Source organism: Schistocerca gregaria, chromosome 2 (genome assembly GCF_023897955.1).
Source record: "Schistocerca gregaria isolate iqSchGreg1 chromosome 2, iqSchGreg1.2, whole genome shotgun sequence".
Lineage (NCBI taxonomy): Eukaryota > Metazoa > Arthropoda > Insecta > Orthoptera > Acrididae > Schistocerca > Schistocerca gregaria.
In genome coordinates this window covers 794,385,292-794,402,735 of record NC_064921.1, presented here as the reverse complement: position 1 = coordinate 794,402,735, position 17,444 = coordinate 794,385,292, and the positions used below count along the sequence as shown (strand labels likewise).

General features: G+C 43.9%; 1 protein-coding gene across 1 annotated transcript in view; it reads left to right on the top strand.

Annotated features, from left to right (window-relative positions):
* LOC126335065 (mucin-4-like) overlaps window positions 1-14,694 on the top strand; it is a 40,211-nt gene extending 25,517 nt beyond the window's left edge. Inside the window, exons 5-6 of the mRNA XM_049997947.1 lie at window positions 9,632-9,961; window positions 13,626-14,694. Coding sequence (XP_049853904.1) covers window positions 9,632-9,961; window positions 13,626-13,787 — 492 coding nt within the window. The 3' untranslated portion in view covers window positions 13,788-14,694. The remainder of the gene's footprint in view (window positions 1-9,631; window positions 9,962-13,625) is intronic.
* The last annotated feature ends 2,750 nt before the right edge of the window (window positions 14,695-17,444 follow it).

The window sequence follows — 17,444 nt, the reverse complement described above, 5'->3', positions numbered from 1 at the left end:
GCACGCATAGGGACTCAGTTGTTCTCTGCCGTTTCCGAATTGGACATACGCGGTTGACCCACAGCTATCTCCTTCGCCGTGAGAACCCGCCGAAATGTCGCTGTGGTGCAGGGCTGACAGTGGTCCATCTTCTGATAGACTGCCCCCTTGCGGCAGTCCTTTACTTTACCAGCTGCACTTTAATTCTCAGTGACGATGCCTCTATAGCTGACTCAATTTTACGTTTTATCCGTGCGGCTGGGCTTTCACTCTAGTGTGGGCGCTCTCGCACGATTTATCAGGCTACACCCACTCCAGCGACTTTTGTGACGTGGATACCAAAATAGTGTCTTTTATGCTAACAAGTTGTGTTGGTACCTCTATCAACTCTTTACAGCTGGAGGTTCTTCGTTTGTAGTTGAGTGGTTGACCTTTTACCTGATCCATCAACCGCTGTAGTCTATTCAACTCTAGTCACCTATTTGCTCTGCTCCTTTCAAATATCCTCTATTTTGTGTTCCTGTGGTGTTCATTTTAGCTCTGTACCCCTTGGTGTTTCCTCCCTCTGGGTGCAGAGGTTACATTTCTACTGTATGGGGCTTTTACAAATATGTCTGTTTGGAACTGGGGACTGATGACCTCGATGTTTAGCCCCTTCAAACCCCAAAACTAACTAAACAGAGTAAGGGCTATGTTTGATACGAGAAGACGTTTCTTTGCGAGGAATACTATTTCTGTGCTAGGCTGCTTGCCACATCAGCCTTTTTTTCGTCCGTAAAGTGCTGATGTCGTTCCAAGGTGACAGAATTTCTCCCTTAGTGTGCTATATCGTTCGATATTGATAGATCTGCCATTAACCTCATTTCAGTTGATTCTCAGTACTTCAATCTTTTTAGTTCACCATAAATCCCATACTCTGTGCTGAATAGAATAAATCCATTAAACAGATCTTGCAATTCTCCCTTACTGTGATAGAATGTAGTAATATAATCCGCAAATGTTTTCAATGATAACCTTTCAGTGAATTTTAATCCCATTATCAGATCTCTATTTGTTTCACTAGTTCTTAGACTGAAAACAGTAGGTAGGAGAATCGGTATCATTGCACTAAACCATTTAAAGTTGGAGCTTCTGTCTTGCGCTTTCATTCTCATCGTTGCTCGTCGCAAACTGTTTATTACGACTACCTGTCCCTCTCTACAATTCATACCTATTTCTTCCGCATGTTTCAAATATTTCACCATTTTCCGTTGCGGAACGCCTTTTCTACGTCGAGAAATGGTGTGAAGGTGTTTTGATTGTTCTTAAACCTTTCCTTCATTACTAAGTGCAACGTCAGAGCTGCCCTACCTTCCCTAAAACCAAATGAATCGTCATCCAATACAATTTATTTCCCCCAGGTGGCTCATGGTTCTTTCGTGAGTTGATGCGTGGCCCACACGTGACCCCGCGTTATTGCGGCCAATTCGTCCTTCCCTGGCTGCATTTCCTTCATTCTGTCATCCCTCCCTGCCTTCGCTCCTTTCCCGTTGGCCCCTACTTCACCTCTCGGTGTCCTGATTTATGTGGACCTGCCTATCCACCTGGTTTCCTGTATTGTTAGCAAATTTGTTCCTTCTGCCTACTCTTTCATCCTTTTTGGCGTTTAGATCCCCGCTTGAGGTTTGACCTTCCCTTCGGAATTTTCTGTTCTTAGTGTGAGCCATGTGGGATGAACGCCATTCCTAGCATCTACGGTTTGGATTCCTCGCCCCCCCCCCTCTCCTTCCTTCCCCTCTCCCTTCGCTGCTGTAGCCGTCCTTCCACCCTGCTAGGTCACCAGCACTTGTAGCCAGTCCATTTGGTGGAGCTGTTACGTACCCATGATTGAGCCCCCTGTCACCATAGGGATCACACAACTGATAACTGAGCTGTTCCCTCCCCATTTACACCAAGGAATGGTTACTTGTCTCCTTGGAGCGTCGGAACTCCTCCTAGTGGCAACCGTGCCATATGGGCCTTTCTGTGGCTGGGTGGCACCCATGTCGCATGCTCCTGGTCAGAGTGGGTGCCATCAGGACGGATGCTTGGCGCATGAAGCGCATTAAGCTGCAAAAATCTTGACATTCTCAAACAGCTGTCTTCGAATGAAGATTCATTGAAAGCTGCTTTATATAACTTGGCAACCTTCTCTTCCTTGGCTACACCATCTGTCATCTTTGGATGAAATACTTTCTCCGCTGCCTCGTCTGTACCTTGACAGATGGGAACGTATTCATCGCCAGAAAGCCATTTTTCTGTGGAAAATATCGAGAAGTTTGGTGAAGCAGGGTCTAAGATGTGGCCGGGCTCCCTGTTCATCAAAGCTTCTTTTGCCACCCAATCCGCAGCTCTCCGTGCCTGTGATCGTCTTGGCAATCTCCCAGTGTGTCTTACTCCTCATCGATCTCTGAATATGGTCCAGGGAGTGATTTTTCAGCCTGCAAACTGATGAACTCAAGGCTATTATGGAGTGGTATGGCGTTGTGTTCGTTTTGTCAGACATGTGCAGAAGTCACAAAGACAACGGCGCAGATACTGGTTCCTTCATTCTGGCTCCAAAGAGGTACCCTCCCAGAGAGTCTAGGTTATGTGCTACAGATGTGACATGAAGCCATATAAGCCGTATGTCCCTTCACCTATGTCATGCTTTTGGTGATTGCGTTTTTGGCATGTCTCCCCACTCTACAGTGGACCCTCTGTGTAGTGACTGGACACTCACTCCATCTCCATGAGGGAAGCACCTGTGTGTGTGTGTGTGTGTGTGTGTGTGTGTGTGTGTGTGTGTGTGTGTGTGTGTGTGTGTGTGTGTGTGTCACTTTTTCTGACAGCCCATGCCCTCGCTCACCAGATTGCCTGGCCTAGAAACTTACCCCATCTCCCTTCCCCAGCATTTCCCACCACCTCCCATCCTGGAGCCGCTTGCCCTTCCCAGTCAAAGAAGTGCCCCCCCCCCCCCCCCCTTCTTCGGCACATGCTGATGATCACTCACTCCCCAGCACCCCTGTCCCTGACATCTCGGATTCCAGATGAATCCTACCACCGATCGGCCACGAGACACCATCTGTGTGCCCCAAAGTCACCACTCTTTCACTTCCAGATATTGAAGACGCCTGCACTCAATCCTGTCCCCATCCACCTAAGTAGTAATACGAAGATAAGATCACCAGAGATCTCCCCTCCTTGCAACCTGCATCTGACATCGTATTTATGACTGTCACCCCATCATCGGTGGTGACAGTTACTGACAGTGACACGATCCTTCTTGGCTTCTTTATGTCGAACTTGGAGCGCCGGCCAGAGTGGCCGTGAAGATCTAGTCGCTAGTCTGGAACCGCGAGACTGCTATGGTCGCAGGTTCGAATCCTGCCTCGGGCATGGATGTTTCTGATGTCATTACGTTAGTAAGATTTAAGTAGTTCTAAGTAGTTCTAAGTCTAGGGGACTGATGACCTCAGAAGTCCAATAGTGCTCAGAACCATCTAACTTTGACTCTCACCCCACGATCATCGTGTGGAATTGCAACAGATACTGTCGTCACCTACAGAAAGGCAACTTGTCTCCTCCTCTGTGTTCAAAAACACATTTCAGTGATGCCCACTCTCCAACATTTTGTGGTTATCGGGCATTATGACGGAAATGTGCCGGCCCGAAGGTGGGGCCTGCACGTTAATTTACTCTGACGTTATCAGTGACTGGATTCCTCTATATACCAACCTGGGAGCAATAGTGGTTAGTGCAAATGAGTCTGGCAATCACCATTTGCAATGTCTACCTCCCTCTAGGTCGGTAACTTAATTATTTTGCACAGTCTGCTTTAATCCAGCAACTGCCGTTTCTCCTCCTTGGGGACTTCAACCCCCACCACCCAGTGTGAGGGAGTGTCACTTCGAGTAGGGTCTCCTATTTCACCAACTTATTATAGACCTTGGTTAGTGTCTCCTCAATTATGGTTCCCCTTCTCACTTCAGTGCCACTTACGGCATCCTCACTGCTGTCGGTATCACGATCTCCTACTCTGCTCTCGTGGGTTCCCTACATTTATCAGCCCATGATGAACTCTGTGACAGTGACCACTTTTGGTGATTATTCTCCTGTTGCTGCCAGGCAGACAGCCCCTACGATGGGCATTCTGCAGGGCCAATTAGCCCTTCTACAGGGTGTTACCAAAAGTACGGCCACACTTTCAGGAAACATTCCTCACACTCAAAGAAAGAAAACATGTTATGTGGGCATGTGTCTGGAAACGCTTACTTTCCATGTTAGAGCTCATTTTCTTATTTCTCTTCAAATCACATTAATCGTGGAATGGAAACACACAGCAACAGAACGTACCAGCGTGACTTCAAACACATTGTTACAGGAAAAAAATGTCTTCCGTTAGCGAGGATACATGCATCCACCCTCCGTCGCATGGAATCCCTGATGAGCTGATGCAGCCCTGGAGAATGGCGTATTGTATCACAGCCATCCACAATACTAGCACGAAGAATCTCTACATTTGGTACCGGGGTTTCGTAGACAAGAGCTTTCAAATGCCCCCATAAATGAAAGTCAAGAGGGTTGAGGTCAGGAGAGCGTGGAGGCCATGGAATTGGTCCGCCTCTACCAATCCCTCGGTCACCGAATCTGTTGTTGAGAAACGTACGAACACTTAGACTGAAATGTGCAGGAGCTCCATCGTGCATGAACAACACGTTGTGTCGTACTTGTAAAGGCACATGTTCTAGCAGCACAGGTAGAGTATCCCGTATGAAATCATAACGTACTCCATTTAGCGTAGGTGGAAGAACATGGGACCCAATCAAGACATCACCAACAATGCCTGCCCAAACGTTCACAGAAAATCTGTGTTGAAGACGTGATTGCACAATTGCGTGCGGATTCTCGTCAGCCCACACATGTTGATTGTGAAAATTTACAATTTGATCACGTTGGAATGAAGCCTCATCCGTAAAGAGAAAATTTGCACTGAAATGAGGATTGAACATTGTTTGATGAACCTGTAGGGAAGCAGCCTACTCACGCCGTATAAAATTTACATCAGTCTTTCATTGTGTGCCAGCCAGTCAGCTGTAAGTAGCTCTGACGTCATAAATGTTGCGCAATACTTTAGAAATCAAGTAGATAACCTGAAACATTGCTAGCATGTCAGGAGTAATGCTATATCATTGTCTTAAATATCAGTTCAATAATTTTAACCACTTTCGAAATTTGGTCGTTTTTATGTAAAAATCATTGAAGCAACAGAAAAGAGCTAGAAACTTAAAAATTTATATTTAGATTCCTTTTGCATAATTTAGTAGAAACAGTATTCTGGATCTCATAAATTAAAATTTTAGTTGAAATTTATGATATTCTGCTTTTTGTCTTAAAAATTAAGGAAGCAAGATAAAGTAGGCGAATAAATAAGGCTAGGATGTTTAAATTTAAGTAGAAGGGAGATACGCTACAATCATAAAGATGTGAGAAGTTTCAACAGAACTATAAAGCTGTAGCAATAGCGTATCTCCAAAGGGCAAGTTCAGAGCTTGTCTACTGCGTGTAGTGTAATTCTCTCGCCCAAAATATTGGACTTAGTCACGCCAGACTTTTATTATGACTACTTACCTGTGTGCTGATTGCACATTTAAACTGAGAGCTTCATTGGCCATCGGCAATGGAAGCAATGATTTATTTAATAACTTAAAGTGGTGCATTACTAGCCCAGCGGATAGTCGGGACAGCGAATTTAATAGGCGTTCCCTTAGCCGTCCGCACCGCGGCTTTATATATAAGAACGCTGCGCGAGGAAAGGAGGCCCCCCAGTTCTCTCCAGACGCTGATTAGCGCACCATCTGTGCCGGGAGTAGCGTCGCGTCGGTGTCATTGCTATAAACAGCCTCGGATGCCGTAATAAGTTACTCGGGATACCCATAACCATGAAATCTTTTTCGAGTGAAGTGTTAATTCTGGGATGACTTTAATGATCTATCTTCAGTTTGCGTATGTCGTATTTTCACGTGCCGCCGCGGGACAGACTTTCTACCATTATTTAGCGTGGCATTTGATAAACATTATCATCAAATTATGGCGAGCATTCACTTGGACATTTAATTTGAACGTTTATAGTTCCATCAGCATATTAGACTCTGAACTGCTCTGATAGTTGGATTGTGTGGATTCTTTTTGGTTTGTGCCTTTCAGAATATAGTGAACATTTTAGAAAGAATAGGTTTTGATTATGAATCCCAGACAATCTCCTAATTCCTCAGAGATATAAGCTGTAGCTGTAAGTGTATTTCTCATTTGAAGTGGGCACTAGGAATTCTAATTACAGGCTTCGTTTTGCTAATCACTTTCTCGTTGCCAATATTGTAGTTAAAGCGCCAGTGCTGAGAACGGCAAACAGCACTAAATAAATCATAGGAACATTTCAATAACAATAAATTCCATACGCCGTCCCACAAACCATTCGCAGACGTGTACCCGTGGAGGCCAATCAGCTGCTAATAGTGCCTGCACACGCTGTACACAGTACGGAAACAACTGGTTCTCCCGTAGCACTCTCCATACAGTGGCGTGGTCTATGTTACCTTGTACAGCACCAACTTCTGTGACGCTGACAGTAGGGTTATCGTCAACTGCACGAAGAATTGCCTCGTCCATTGCAGGTGTCCTTATCGTTCTAGGTCTTCCCCAGTCGCGTGTCATAGGCTGGAATGTTCCGTGCTCCCTAAGACGCCGATCAATTGCTTCGAACGTCTTCCTGTCGGGTCACCTTCGTTCTGGAAATTTGTCTAGATACAAACGTACCGCGCCACAGCTATTGCGCCGTGCTAATCCATACATCAAATGGGCGTCTGCCAACTCCACATTTGTAAACATTGCATTGACTGCAAAACCACATTTGTGATGAACACTAACCTGTTGATGCTACGTACTGATGTACTTGATGCTAGTACTGTAGAGCAATGAATAGCATGTCAGCACAAGCACCGAAGTCAACCTTACCTTCCTTCAACTGGGCCAACTGGCAGTGAATCGAGGAAGTAAAGTACATACTGACGAAACTAAAATGAGCTCTAACATGGAAATTGTTTCCGGACACATGTCCACATAACATCTTTTCTTTATTTGTGTGTGAGGAACGTTTCCTGAAAGTTTGGCCGTTCCTGTATGTCTGTTGTGCACATCTCCATTTCTATTCCATTGATGCAGTCGGGAAAGGCGTCCCAGCCACTATTCTTCATCCTGCGGGCACTGCTGTGTCACCCTATCCACATGTCCCCCCCCCCCCCCCCCCCCCGTCGTTGACCAGTGCCATGGTGGACCAAGTACGTTACAGTCGTCGTCCAGGACCACTCTAAGGCTCCATCTGATAAGCCTCTGCGTGGGCCGCCTCAGAGGACTTCGTTTTCTCCCTCCAAAACACGAGTTAAGAATTTTTGTCGTCGACCCACAGTACACTCCGATCCAGAACTTTTAAGCGAACAGCTCCTCGATGTTGTAGTACAGTTCCGTTTCTTGAGCCTTTATTTTGATAACAAGCTGTCATGGCTGCTCCATATTCGCCACGTAAATACTACATGGATGTGGAAGCTTAATGCTCTCGACCCACTGGCCCAAACATCTTGGGGGTGCAGGGCGAAGCAAACTCCTGGTTTCTCACGCAGTCACCATTTGTCAATTCCTTGAGCGTCCGGTGAACCCTGTGCTCTCTCCCAACGAGTGATGTCTCCTTTCTGACACCTGCCCATGGTGGGATTGCCGGTTGGCATGTCTCACTCCCTCTGTTATGATCTCTCCATGCACTTGCTTGCATCCTGTCTCTTTCCTCCCTTACCCCTCTTGCATCAAAGACCCTTCCAGGGTCCTAAGATCTCTGGCGCCCCTATGGGTTTTCTGGTGTCTTGTATGTGCCATCCTTGTAGGTTTCCAGTGTGCTACCATCTTTTACACTAATGGTTCTAAGACAATCGATAAGGTGGTATACACTTTCATGTCTCCTACTGGCTTAGAACATAATTTATTACTGGGATCATGCAGTGTGTTTACAGCAGAGCTTTTAGCCATTCACAGCCCTCGTTTTTGTTTCTCAGGCTTCCCTACAGTGTGTTTAAATTTGTTCCGAGTCCATGAGCAGCCTGCAGGCTATCGACCGATGCTCTTCTCGTCACCCTTCAGTCTCTACTATTTCTCTGCCCTTGGCTATGCTTTCTGTTATGTATCCTTTCTCTGGGTGGCAAGTCATTTGGGCATCCCAGGGAATGAACTAGCTGACAGTTCGGCTAGAGAAGCAAATACTTACCCCAATTTCCTTTTATGAATCCATCTGTGAATTTGCGGATCTACGTCCGATCTCTCTTTGCCCAAAAATTGAATGACATCTGGTGTGCTACTGCTCATTTTAATAAACTCCGCTCAACGAAAGAGTCTACTGCAGTTTGACGATCTTTCTTCCACTTCTCTAGGCAGGAGTCCACTGTTTCATGCCATCTATGCATTGGTCATACCAGGCTCACCCATTGTGTCCTATGTAACGACCCACCACAACGATGTGGCTGTGGGGCGAGACTGGTGGTAGCCCACATTTTGTGCCCTTCATTTCACCCTTTGTGCTAAGTATAGTTTCCCGATTGCTTAAATTTAATATTAGCAGGCGGTTCGAGGATGGTTGAGCTAGTCCTCGGTTTCCTCCGTGGACGTGCTTATTTCCAGGTATAACGTTCTACTTTAGTATTCGCGCAGGGGCAGGACGGTTGTGGCTGGGACCTCTTCCCCAGTGTTCTAGGTCTAGCACCCCATGGAAAGACTGCCCCCTTTTTTCTAGTTTTTAGATTTGGTCTCAACTTCTGTACCTTTCAATGAGTGTTTAATCTTCATTATTTTATAATTTTACTACCCTCCCGTGACTAACTTCGGTATCGCCGGACTGAAGACATCGTAGTTTCGTCCCATAATCCCTCTCAATCAATTTAAATTTAGTGTTCCATCCTTTTGTATGTCATTGTGGTCATAACTTGGATGCACGGTCTACTGATCATCTTCCTGTACTTGCTGTCTTCAGGAATATGTGGATCCACACTATACACTGAAGAGAACGATATTTTGTTAGCCGCATCACCTAATAACTGTATTAATTCTGAAGGAATATTGCCTAATCGTTCTGCCTATCTTGTCAATAAGCGTTCCAATGCTGTCAAACTAACACTGTGTCCCTTAAGTAGACAACACGTGCACAGACTGTTTCTTTATGGCGAAGAGTGGAAATCTTTGTGCACTCTTAATCAGACGTCATAGTGGCTTTGTGCACCTTTCGCCGCGCGGAATTAGGCGAGAGGTCTTAGGCGCTGCAGTCATGGATTGTGCGGTTGGTCCCGGCGGAAGTTAGTCCGTGTGTGTGTGTGTGTGTCGGAAGTTAGTCCGTGTGTGTGTGTGTGTGTGTGTGTGTGTGTGTGTGTGTGTGTGTGTGTGTGTGTCCTTAGGATAATTTAAGTTTAGTAATGTGTAAGCTTAGGGACTGATAATCTTAGCAGTTGAGTCCCATAAGATTTCACACACTTTACTTTTTGCGCCTTGCATATGGCATTTGCACAGCACACGTACGTAGACTATTCCAATAACTAGAGCGTTTCTTCCTTTATGCCGGCAGCCGTCAGTGGGTCGGCGGCCGATCACGCCGTACTCGACGGCGCGCGAGGTACTGGAGGAGGTGCAGCGCCAACACGGCATCTTCCGCAGCGCGCTGCTGCGCCACGCCAACCGCCTCTGGCTGGAGGTGAGGGGCCGGCCGGAGACGGAGGCGGTGCCCGCGGCCGCGCTAGACGCCAAGGAGGCGCTGCTGAGCCGCTTCCGGGACACGCTGAGCCACGTGGACGTGGAGCTGCGCGAGGCCCAGCGCCAGATGGAGCGCAGGGCGCAGTACGTCGCCGCGCTCGGGGACTCCGCTTGGTCTGGCCGGCGACCCTGCGTCGCTACACAGGTACTGTCGGCGGCGGCAGCAGCACCAGTCGTAACTCGCTCGTGGATCTCTTACACAGGGGTACTGAACACTTGATCAGTGGGCTATCCGTATCCAGTCACATGGGAAGTAGATAGTGGAGCAGGCGCTACAATGACTATATGGACGTGTGGTGCTGTTCTTTTGGACATGTTCATATAATTTGATTGGCCTAACTGGGCTCATGCACAAATACGTCCGACCTCCTGTGGGGATCTGAAAGCGAACATGGAAGAAATGGACATGGTCAGCGGATAGGTGGCGCTCGGTGGGAGCGTGGGGCGGCCGGGAGGCGTGCTGAGATAATGCGCGCAGTTGAGATAGTGTTCTCCTGGATGCAGCTGTGGTTAACGCACCTGCCTAGTAAGCAGGAGATCCCGCGTTTGAATCCTGTTCTAGTACAAGTTTTCAGTCGTGACTACTGATTTCGCGAAATGTCCTGATGCAGCTGACAGCAGTGATTTCGTACCTTTCCTCCCCCTCTCCATCTTTAGTTTACATTTACTACACTGACTCTCACAGAACTTTTTGAGACGACAGCCAGAAAGTCACAGCTTCTTGAAACTTCCTGGCAGATTAAAACTGTGTGCCGAGCCGAGGCTTGAACTCGGGATCTGTTGGGGACGGGTCGTGAATCGTGCTTGGGTACCTGAGTAGGTAGAGAACTTTCCCGCGAAAGGCAAATGTCCCGAATCACTACCAGTCCGACACACAGTTTTAATCAGTCAGGAAGTTTCATATCAGCGCACACTCGGTGGCAGAGTGAAAATTTCATTCTGCACATAGCTTCTTGTTCTCCTGTATTTTTTCCTAGAAATTATAAATACCGCCAGATGAGGTCCATTCTAAAATAGTTTCTGGCAACAAATTTCATACCTTACGTGTATGAACTGAATGTGATGAGTGAAGATGAAGCGTATCAAGAAACGAAAGGAGGATTAACCCTCGTCGAAACAGAAGTGGCCTACCATCTGTAGTCAGCAATGATATAGTACGACTTGATCAAACGAGGCATATAAAGATACTTCGAATATCTGACGAATTCTGACATATGCCTTAGAATGTTTCCACTGAGTTTCGCGCTCGCTGGGTTCCAAAAACTGAATACTGCGAAACTTAGATTACTGTGTCTATGAAACTTGTTTCTCGTTACGATGTAACTACACACTTTATAAACAGTTGTTTTATTATAGAGAGCTATAGCGTTTGGCACAACAAACTAAAATTGTCTGCTGGGAAGGTTATGATTTTTTATGCTAAAAGACTTTTGCTTGCATTTTTTATGTAAAGTATGATAAATTTTGAAGTATAGTGTGGTACATGGATTAAGTGCACTGATAACTTGAATGGATCCGTACATGATGTAGAGCAATCAGGACTCAGTGGAAGTCCAGAAAGACTGTTTCTAATCATAGTAACAATAAAAAATAATATAGTAATAATAAAAATAATGTAATTATAATAATAAAGTAGTAGACGATTTTGCAATAATAAAACGTATATTGATTATATGGGCTACATGTGGCTTGCTCTGGGGAGGAAGTTGCAGGATAGTGCAGTCGAATAGGAGAGGTGGCAGTTAACGTAAAATTCTGCTGCTGTCCTGCCTTAGAGTGCAGAGCCAGACGGTCTGCCTCCCAAGAGAAGTATGCTCTGTTTGAAAGCTGGATACACAGTGTAGCAACTGTCCTCTGCTCTCTGTGACCACTCAGCAACCGCGAATGGGACTCACTTCTCCCATCTCCCCGTGGCAAGCTGGTAACTTGGATATGCAGTACATTCAGCAGATGGCTGAAAAATGTGGTGTGATGCTAACTTCTACAACCAACAAGAGATGTTTCTTGGTGCAGCTCTCGGTATGAAGCAGCCACTGCGGTTGTTTGAGTCTTAAAGGACAAATATATATATATATATATATATATATATATATATATATATATATATATATATATATATATATATATATATAATTAGTGTGTGTGCGCCTATTTATCTACCATTCATGAGAAATCGCCTGAAGTATTAGTCTATCTGCCTATTCTTCCAGGTCTGATATAAACTTTGGTTCTTACAGCAATCAAAGGTTCTGCCACTGGATACATGGAAACAGCAGCATAAGTAACGTTGACAAAGGTCTGTGGTTAGCGGTGCCACAAGTGATAAGAATGAAATGCACTGGACTAAATGAGACAATAAGAAAACTGTAGCGTAGTTCGAAACTAACGAGGTTTGCAAAGTACAGGTGGTATATAAGATAATATTCTGCCACACTCTGACGCCAAAAAAAGGAACTGTTGCCTCAGTTAAACTGGGACCTCACTGAACATCTGACCTGTAGATTTGGCTTAACTTATTTCCACCTCCTTATGCACTTGTAAAAGTGACAAGACTTCGAGCCATTTGATTTCAGCGAAGAAAATGTTCAGGCTCGCTACACTGAAACGATTCACGCAGAGTGAATGTCAACTCGTTAGAAGATATGAATAACACTTGAATCTGGACGGTGATTTGTAGAGAAGTAATGTAAAGTGTGATGTTTTAAATTTTCCTAATAATTTTATCGTATTTGATTTACAGGCTACGGTAGTTAGTTCCCAGACAAACTTTACGTTACAAATTGATGACGGGATTCGGAGCACAACATGTAATTGTAATTTCTTAATATCTTTTTGCCCACGCCATTTCAACTGATGAATATTCGGTCCTACAAATTAGATCACCAAATCATGTACATTTGTGATTTTTGCAGTTCATCTACGGGATACCTCCTGACTGTAATCACTTATTTACTCTGGTGTTAGGAAAATATTTGCAATGTGTAGCTGGAACTAGCCAAAACGTCTCTCAGGAGACGCACAGTGTTAAGGAAACCGTAGATTTCTTTCCTGTTGCAAACTAAAACGATTCTTAAAACGGAATTTTAGGTGCCAAAGTTACTGTAGTGCGATATTGGTTTCACCGATGGGTTACGAGGGGCAGCACAACCTGAAGAGTAGCAGATACTCCAGCAGTGACTGGGTAGTACTACAGCACGTCGGTAGCCGAAAGTACCGGGAAATATTACCCATTCGCTGCTGAAATACTAGTTACTCGTAGTATTTTACGGTCCCTATTAACACACATCAATAAGACGAATATAGCAGATTATTAATCTGGGATTACTGTATCGAATGGACTGTTAAGACTGTTGTAAAAATAATTTTGTCTGTGGCGAGAAACAATCCGAAGCTTTGACACTCGGCGTCGCATGAAAGGTGCAGTAATTGTTTGGATCGACTTCAGTTACATATCACAAAAACAAAATTGTAAAAATATACCGAGGCGGGGGGAGGAGAGATTTGGCGGGGGGAGGAGAGATTTGGCGGGGTAGCGATTGTGCTAACATAAGTACTCTACTGTCTGTTCCACACTGAAAATGTGGTTTGTAGTGTCAAAGTAGATGCAGATTCTTCACTAATTAGTGACCAGTTGTGAGATGTAGAATTCCTTCTTTCTTGGAGATGCCCTGTTTAGAGTACTGTTATAAAGTATCTAGGTATCAAAAATGTTTCTCCCAAACGCTGCTGTATAAGGGCATCATCTTTCAACAGTTTTGTGGAACACTGAACTGAAATCCATGATACTTTTCTTTTTGTCCAATGTGAAGTTTGGAGGCGGTTCAGGCTTGGACCTAGCTGGAGGTCTGCACCTGCAACCGGCCTTCTCCCCTCCACCTCGGCGGGATAGGCGGGACGCCAGCGAACACTCGTGTGGTCGGTTCTTCCGAGTGCTCTGCTCCTGCTTCATCTGCATCCCGCGCCGCCAGTAGCAGACCACGGCCACGAGCACGACCGCCGCCAGCCACGTCACGATACGTCTTCTACTCTTCTCTAACACTGCACCATTTTTTACGAATTTTTATCACGCGACGCAACATTTATAATTAAGCATAGTATTTTATTTACATTCAAGTACAAAAAGTTTTTAGCATTACCGCCCCACTGCATGTAGTCATTTGTATGTCAGACAACACAGAGCACTTTTACTAAATTCAACATGAAGTGCGATAAATCTACTGTCGCTACACAAAGATACCAGGATATTTGGTGCACAAAGGATCTGCGAACCACAAAAATCTCAGTACGTGGTCCAAAAACCACAATTCAACTGTTTTAAAATGCGAACGCAAAGGCATGTTCCAGGACTTTGTGCCAAGAACTGAAGTTAACATACATTACTTTCGCTTTGTAAATTAGCATTGTTCACTTCTTGCGATATTTAGAAAACCCAGTTTTATTATATCACAGAATATAAAGCAATTTCAAATTCATTTTCTATGACACAGCCATAAGTATTTCAGTTGCAATGTAATTACTGAAAAATAGAAAACTAATGAGATTTGTCGTGTAATCAGTGACATAATTATTTTTGTACTTAAGAGCCGTTACAGCACATGTAAATAATCCTTATGGAATTTTACTTTTACTGATCAAAATGATATATAGGAACCCTGTTCTGCAGTGAATGTTTGGGACTCTTTGGTGCAGAAGACACAGGACGGGTAAAGACCAGTTGTGAAAAATTGTGTGCATGCATTTAGACGTACGTGCCTTGGCAAGAGCGCTTAAATGAGGCGATTAAACTACATTCCATCTAAAAACTACAGAGTATTTACCTTGTGGCTCTGTATAAGCATGTGTTTTAAGACAATAAATCGTCTCATTCCGAAATTGTAATTTGTGTTATTTTGCTTTGTATTACTTTGTCCCATAAATTTGTCAACCTCGCAAGTAAAAATACTTAATTGTTGGAATTTTCTTAATATTACGTAATCAACTAAACAGAATACATAAGGCACTTAAATTTCTAGAATGAGACTGTTAAAATGTGTGAAAGCTCGTGCATGGACCTGTAATGATTTATTGGTATCTGCTAGCTTAACACTGCACAACGCACGCATCTTTTCTACTTAAGGCAGTAATTACATGAAAATTGGCAGTAAGACAAGGTAACATGTAAATGCAGAAAAACCACAAATGTCCGGTGACGAAATGGAGAAATAATGAACGAGGACTAGCTATCTCTGCTAATAATGGTGAAAACACTATAGGAAGATACCATACGTTCAAATAAACATCTGTAAATTAATGCAATGAACGAAATTGATTTTAATTTTTAATTCGGAAAGATAGTGGAGAATGCCGTTCACAGTAAAGTATCATTTACTTGGAAGATAGTGACTGTAAGAGATTTTGAAACGCTTTTGTCAAATTTCGCGTAGATTGAACTTCTTGTGGTATACATGTATGTGACTTAATCGGTGCTGTCGGCAGGTTCTATGAGCGTGCAGTCCACTAATTACCATGGTCAAGCTGATCGTAGCTGCTAGTTGAGAATGCAGGAGGAGCACGCGTTGTTCGTAGAGTCCCCTCAGCGTATCTACAAGCGGCGACGTAGCGAGGACACACTTCATTCAGTTAACACGTGACGAATCCCAAAGTCATAATACTTATTAAGCATTAAGTCAGTTTTGAATTTACGGTTTCTATTTCGTCCGCGACTCTGAACATTTCACGATACGCTCACATCAATCACTTGGGATTTCGCCACACCGTACATTCAGTATTAACGTTCTGAATATCAGTTCATGGCGAGAAAAAGCATCACTGCGTTTCCAATTCAACCTGACAGTCCCCAGATGCACTACACTGTCCACACTGTTCACAATCAAAATTATACACGTATAGCATCCACATGCTATTAATCTCGTCATTGTTTTAAGAGTAATGTGTCGAGTAGTAATTTCGAACGAGAAACGGTGACACGTTTATTATTGTCCATGGTAAACAGAGATGAAAACGGTTATCACTGTTTAAACAGTTACTTAACAACGGCCATAGAGACGGTAGACTTGAATTCATCTGCCACGAGTCACCATCCGTTCTTACCAGCGTTGCCAACTCTCCAAAACTAAACAATCTAAATGTATGCACAAAAAGCCATAAAAACTAACAAAACGATGTGTATTGCGCAGTCTCATTTTTTGCAATAGTGATACTGTGTAAGGTATTTAAAGGGGTAGCAGACATATATATGAAAATGGAGTAAGGGTAATATCAGAACTCAAACTGTATGAAGAACAATTCTATATAATTTTATACACAGGCAAATCAAAATGCAGTCAAAGCTGATATTAACTTTTTTAATTCGGAATAAACTTCTTCAAAATTTGTGCAGGTCTTTGCATAATATCTTGAAAGCTTTGTTTTAACGGCTTTATAGCCAGACATAATGTGTAGATATTCAAAGATGTAAAACTTCCAGAAAGTACACAAGAACAAAAATGTACACACATCCCTTCTGCATCTTCTTAGGGAAATGATTTCTCGGTGCACTTGTTCATAGAATGCAGATATTACAATCTCACATTTCATTTCTATTTTACATGCATGTCAGCTCGCCTACAAAACGTCGATATTTTGACGCAAAAATGCATGTTAGTTTCATTCGCATAACTTTTTTCTCACGTCAAACAAGTTTCCATTTGGTTCTTACAAAACAAACTTCACAATATCTGCACTGTAACATTATTTGTTAGACTTAGCAAGCTACTGCACTGAATAGAAATTCGTACATTGTTGAATGTCATCCAATTGAGACAGCGATCATAACAGTTACTTGTAGGTATAGCGATCAAATGTGTGTGTCTGGTTTCCCAGGATAATTCTGTCTAGGGGTGCGTGGCACGCCGGCGGTGATCTGTGGCGGGAATGATTCACGTTTCCGGATAACGGTAGGAGCTGTCTGAATGGAGAGGCCTGTTGGGATGCAGGAATGTAGCTGACTTAACTGTTTCGTCCTCTAGACTGCCGAATAGCGAATTAACGCTTAGTATGTGTTGTATAGCTTTCGTGATCGCGTCGAAATCTGAGAAGATTCAATAGGGACCTGTGTCTTTGCGCTGGACAATTACTCCCTCCCTCCCTCCCTTCACATTTTCAGTCTTTATTTAGTTGAGAGAACATCGATTGTGGTGTGCGCATCTAGCAGGTGAAAGACAGATGGAAGACACGTATGCTGGTTCTCTAGACGTGAGAAACACCTTAGTTGTACATTATAGGGAATATTAGGAATCTGTTAAATCACCAATATCGGTATTCGATAGTTGAAATATCACTTTCCTCTTTGAGTTTTCACATAAAGGTCTTTGCAGATGGGATAAGTTTCTAGTTACTCAGTGGTTTACAGCACGCTCCACCTCGCTAAAGTTTCGGATTTCTAGAGAAATAATCTCCAGTCTGTCTTTGGAATTATGTTGTGTGAGTGGTACTGCTAAACAAGCGACGTTGCTATGTGCTTGATATCGAGAAGTATCGCGTAAATGGTATGTACAAGTGTCTGGCGGTCGCTAGCTATATGCACGACACAAAAGGAGCGATTTTGTTTGGCGCAGAATACGAACTGTATATTTACTACATTGACATGG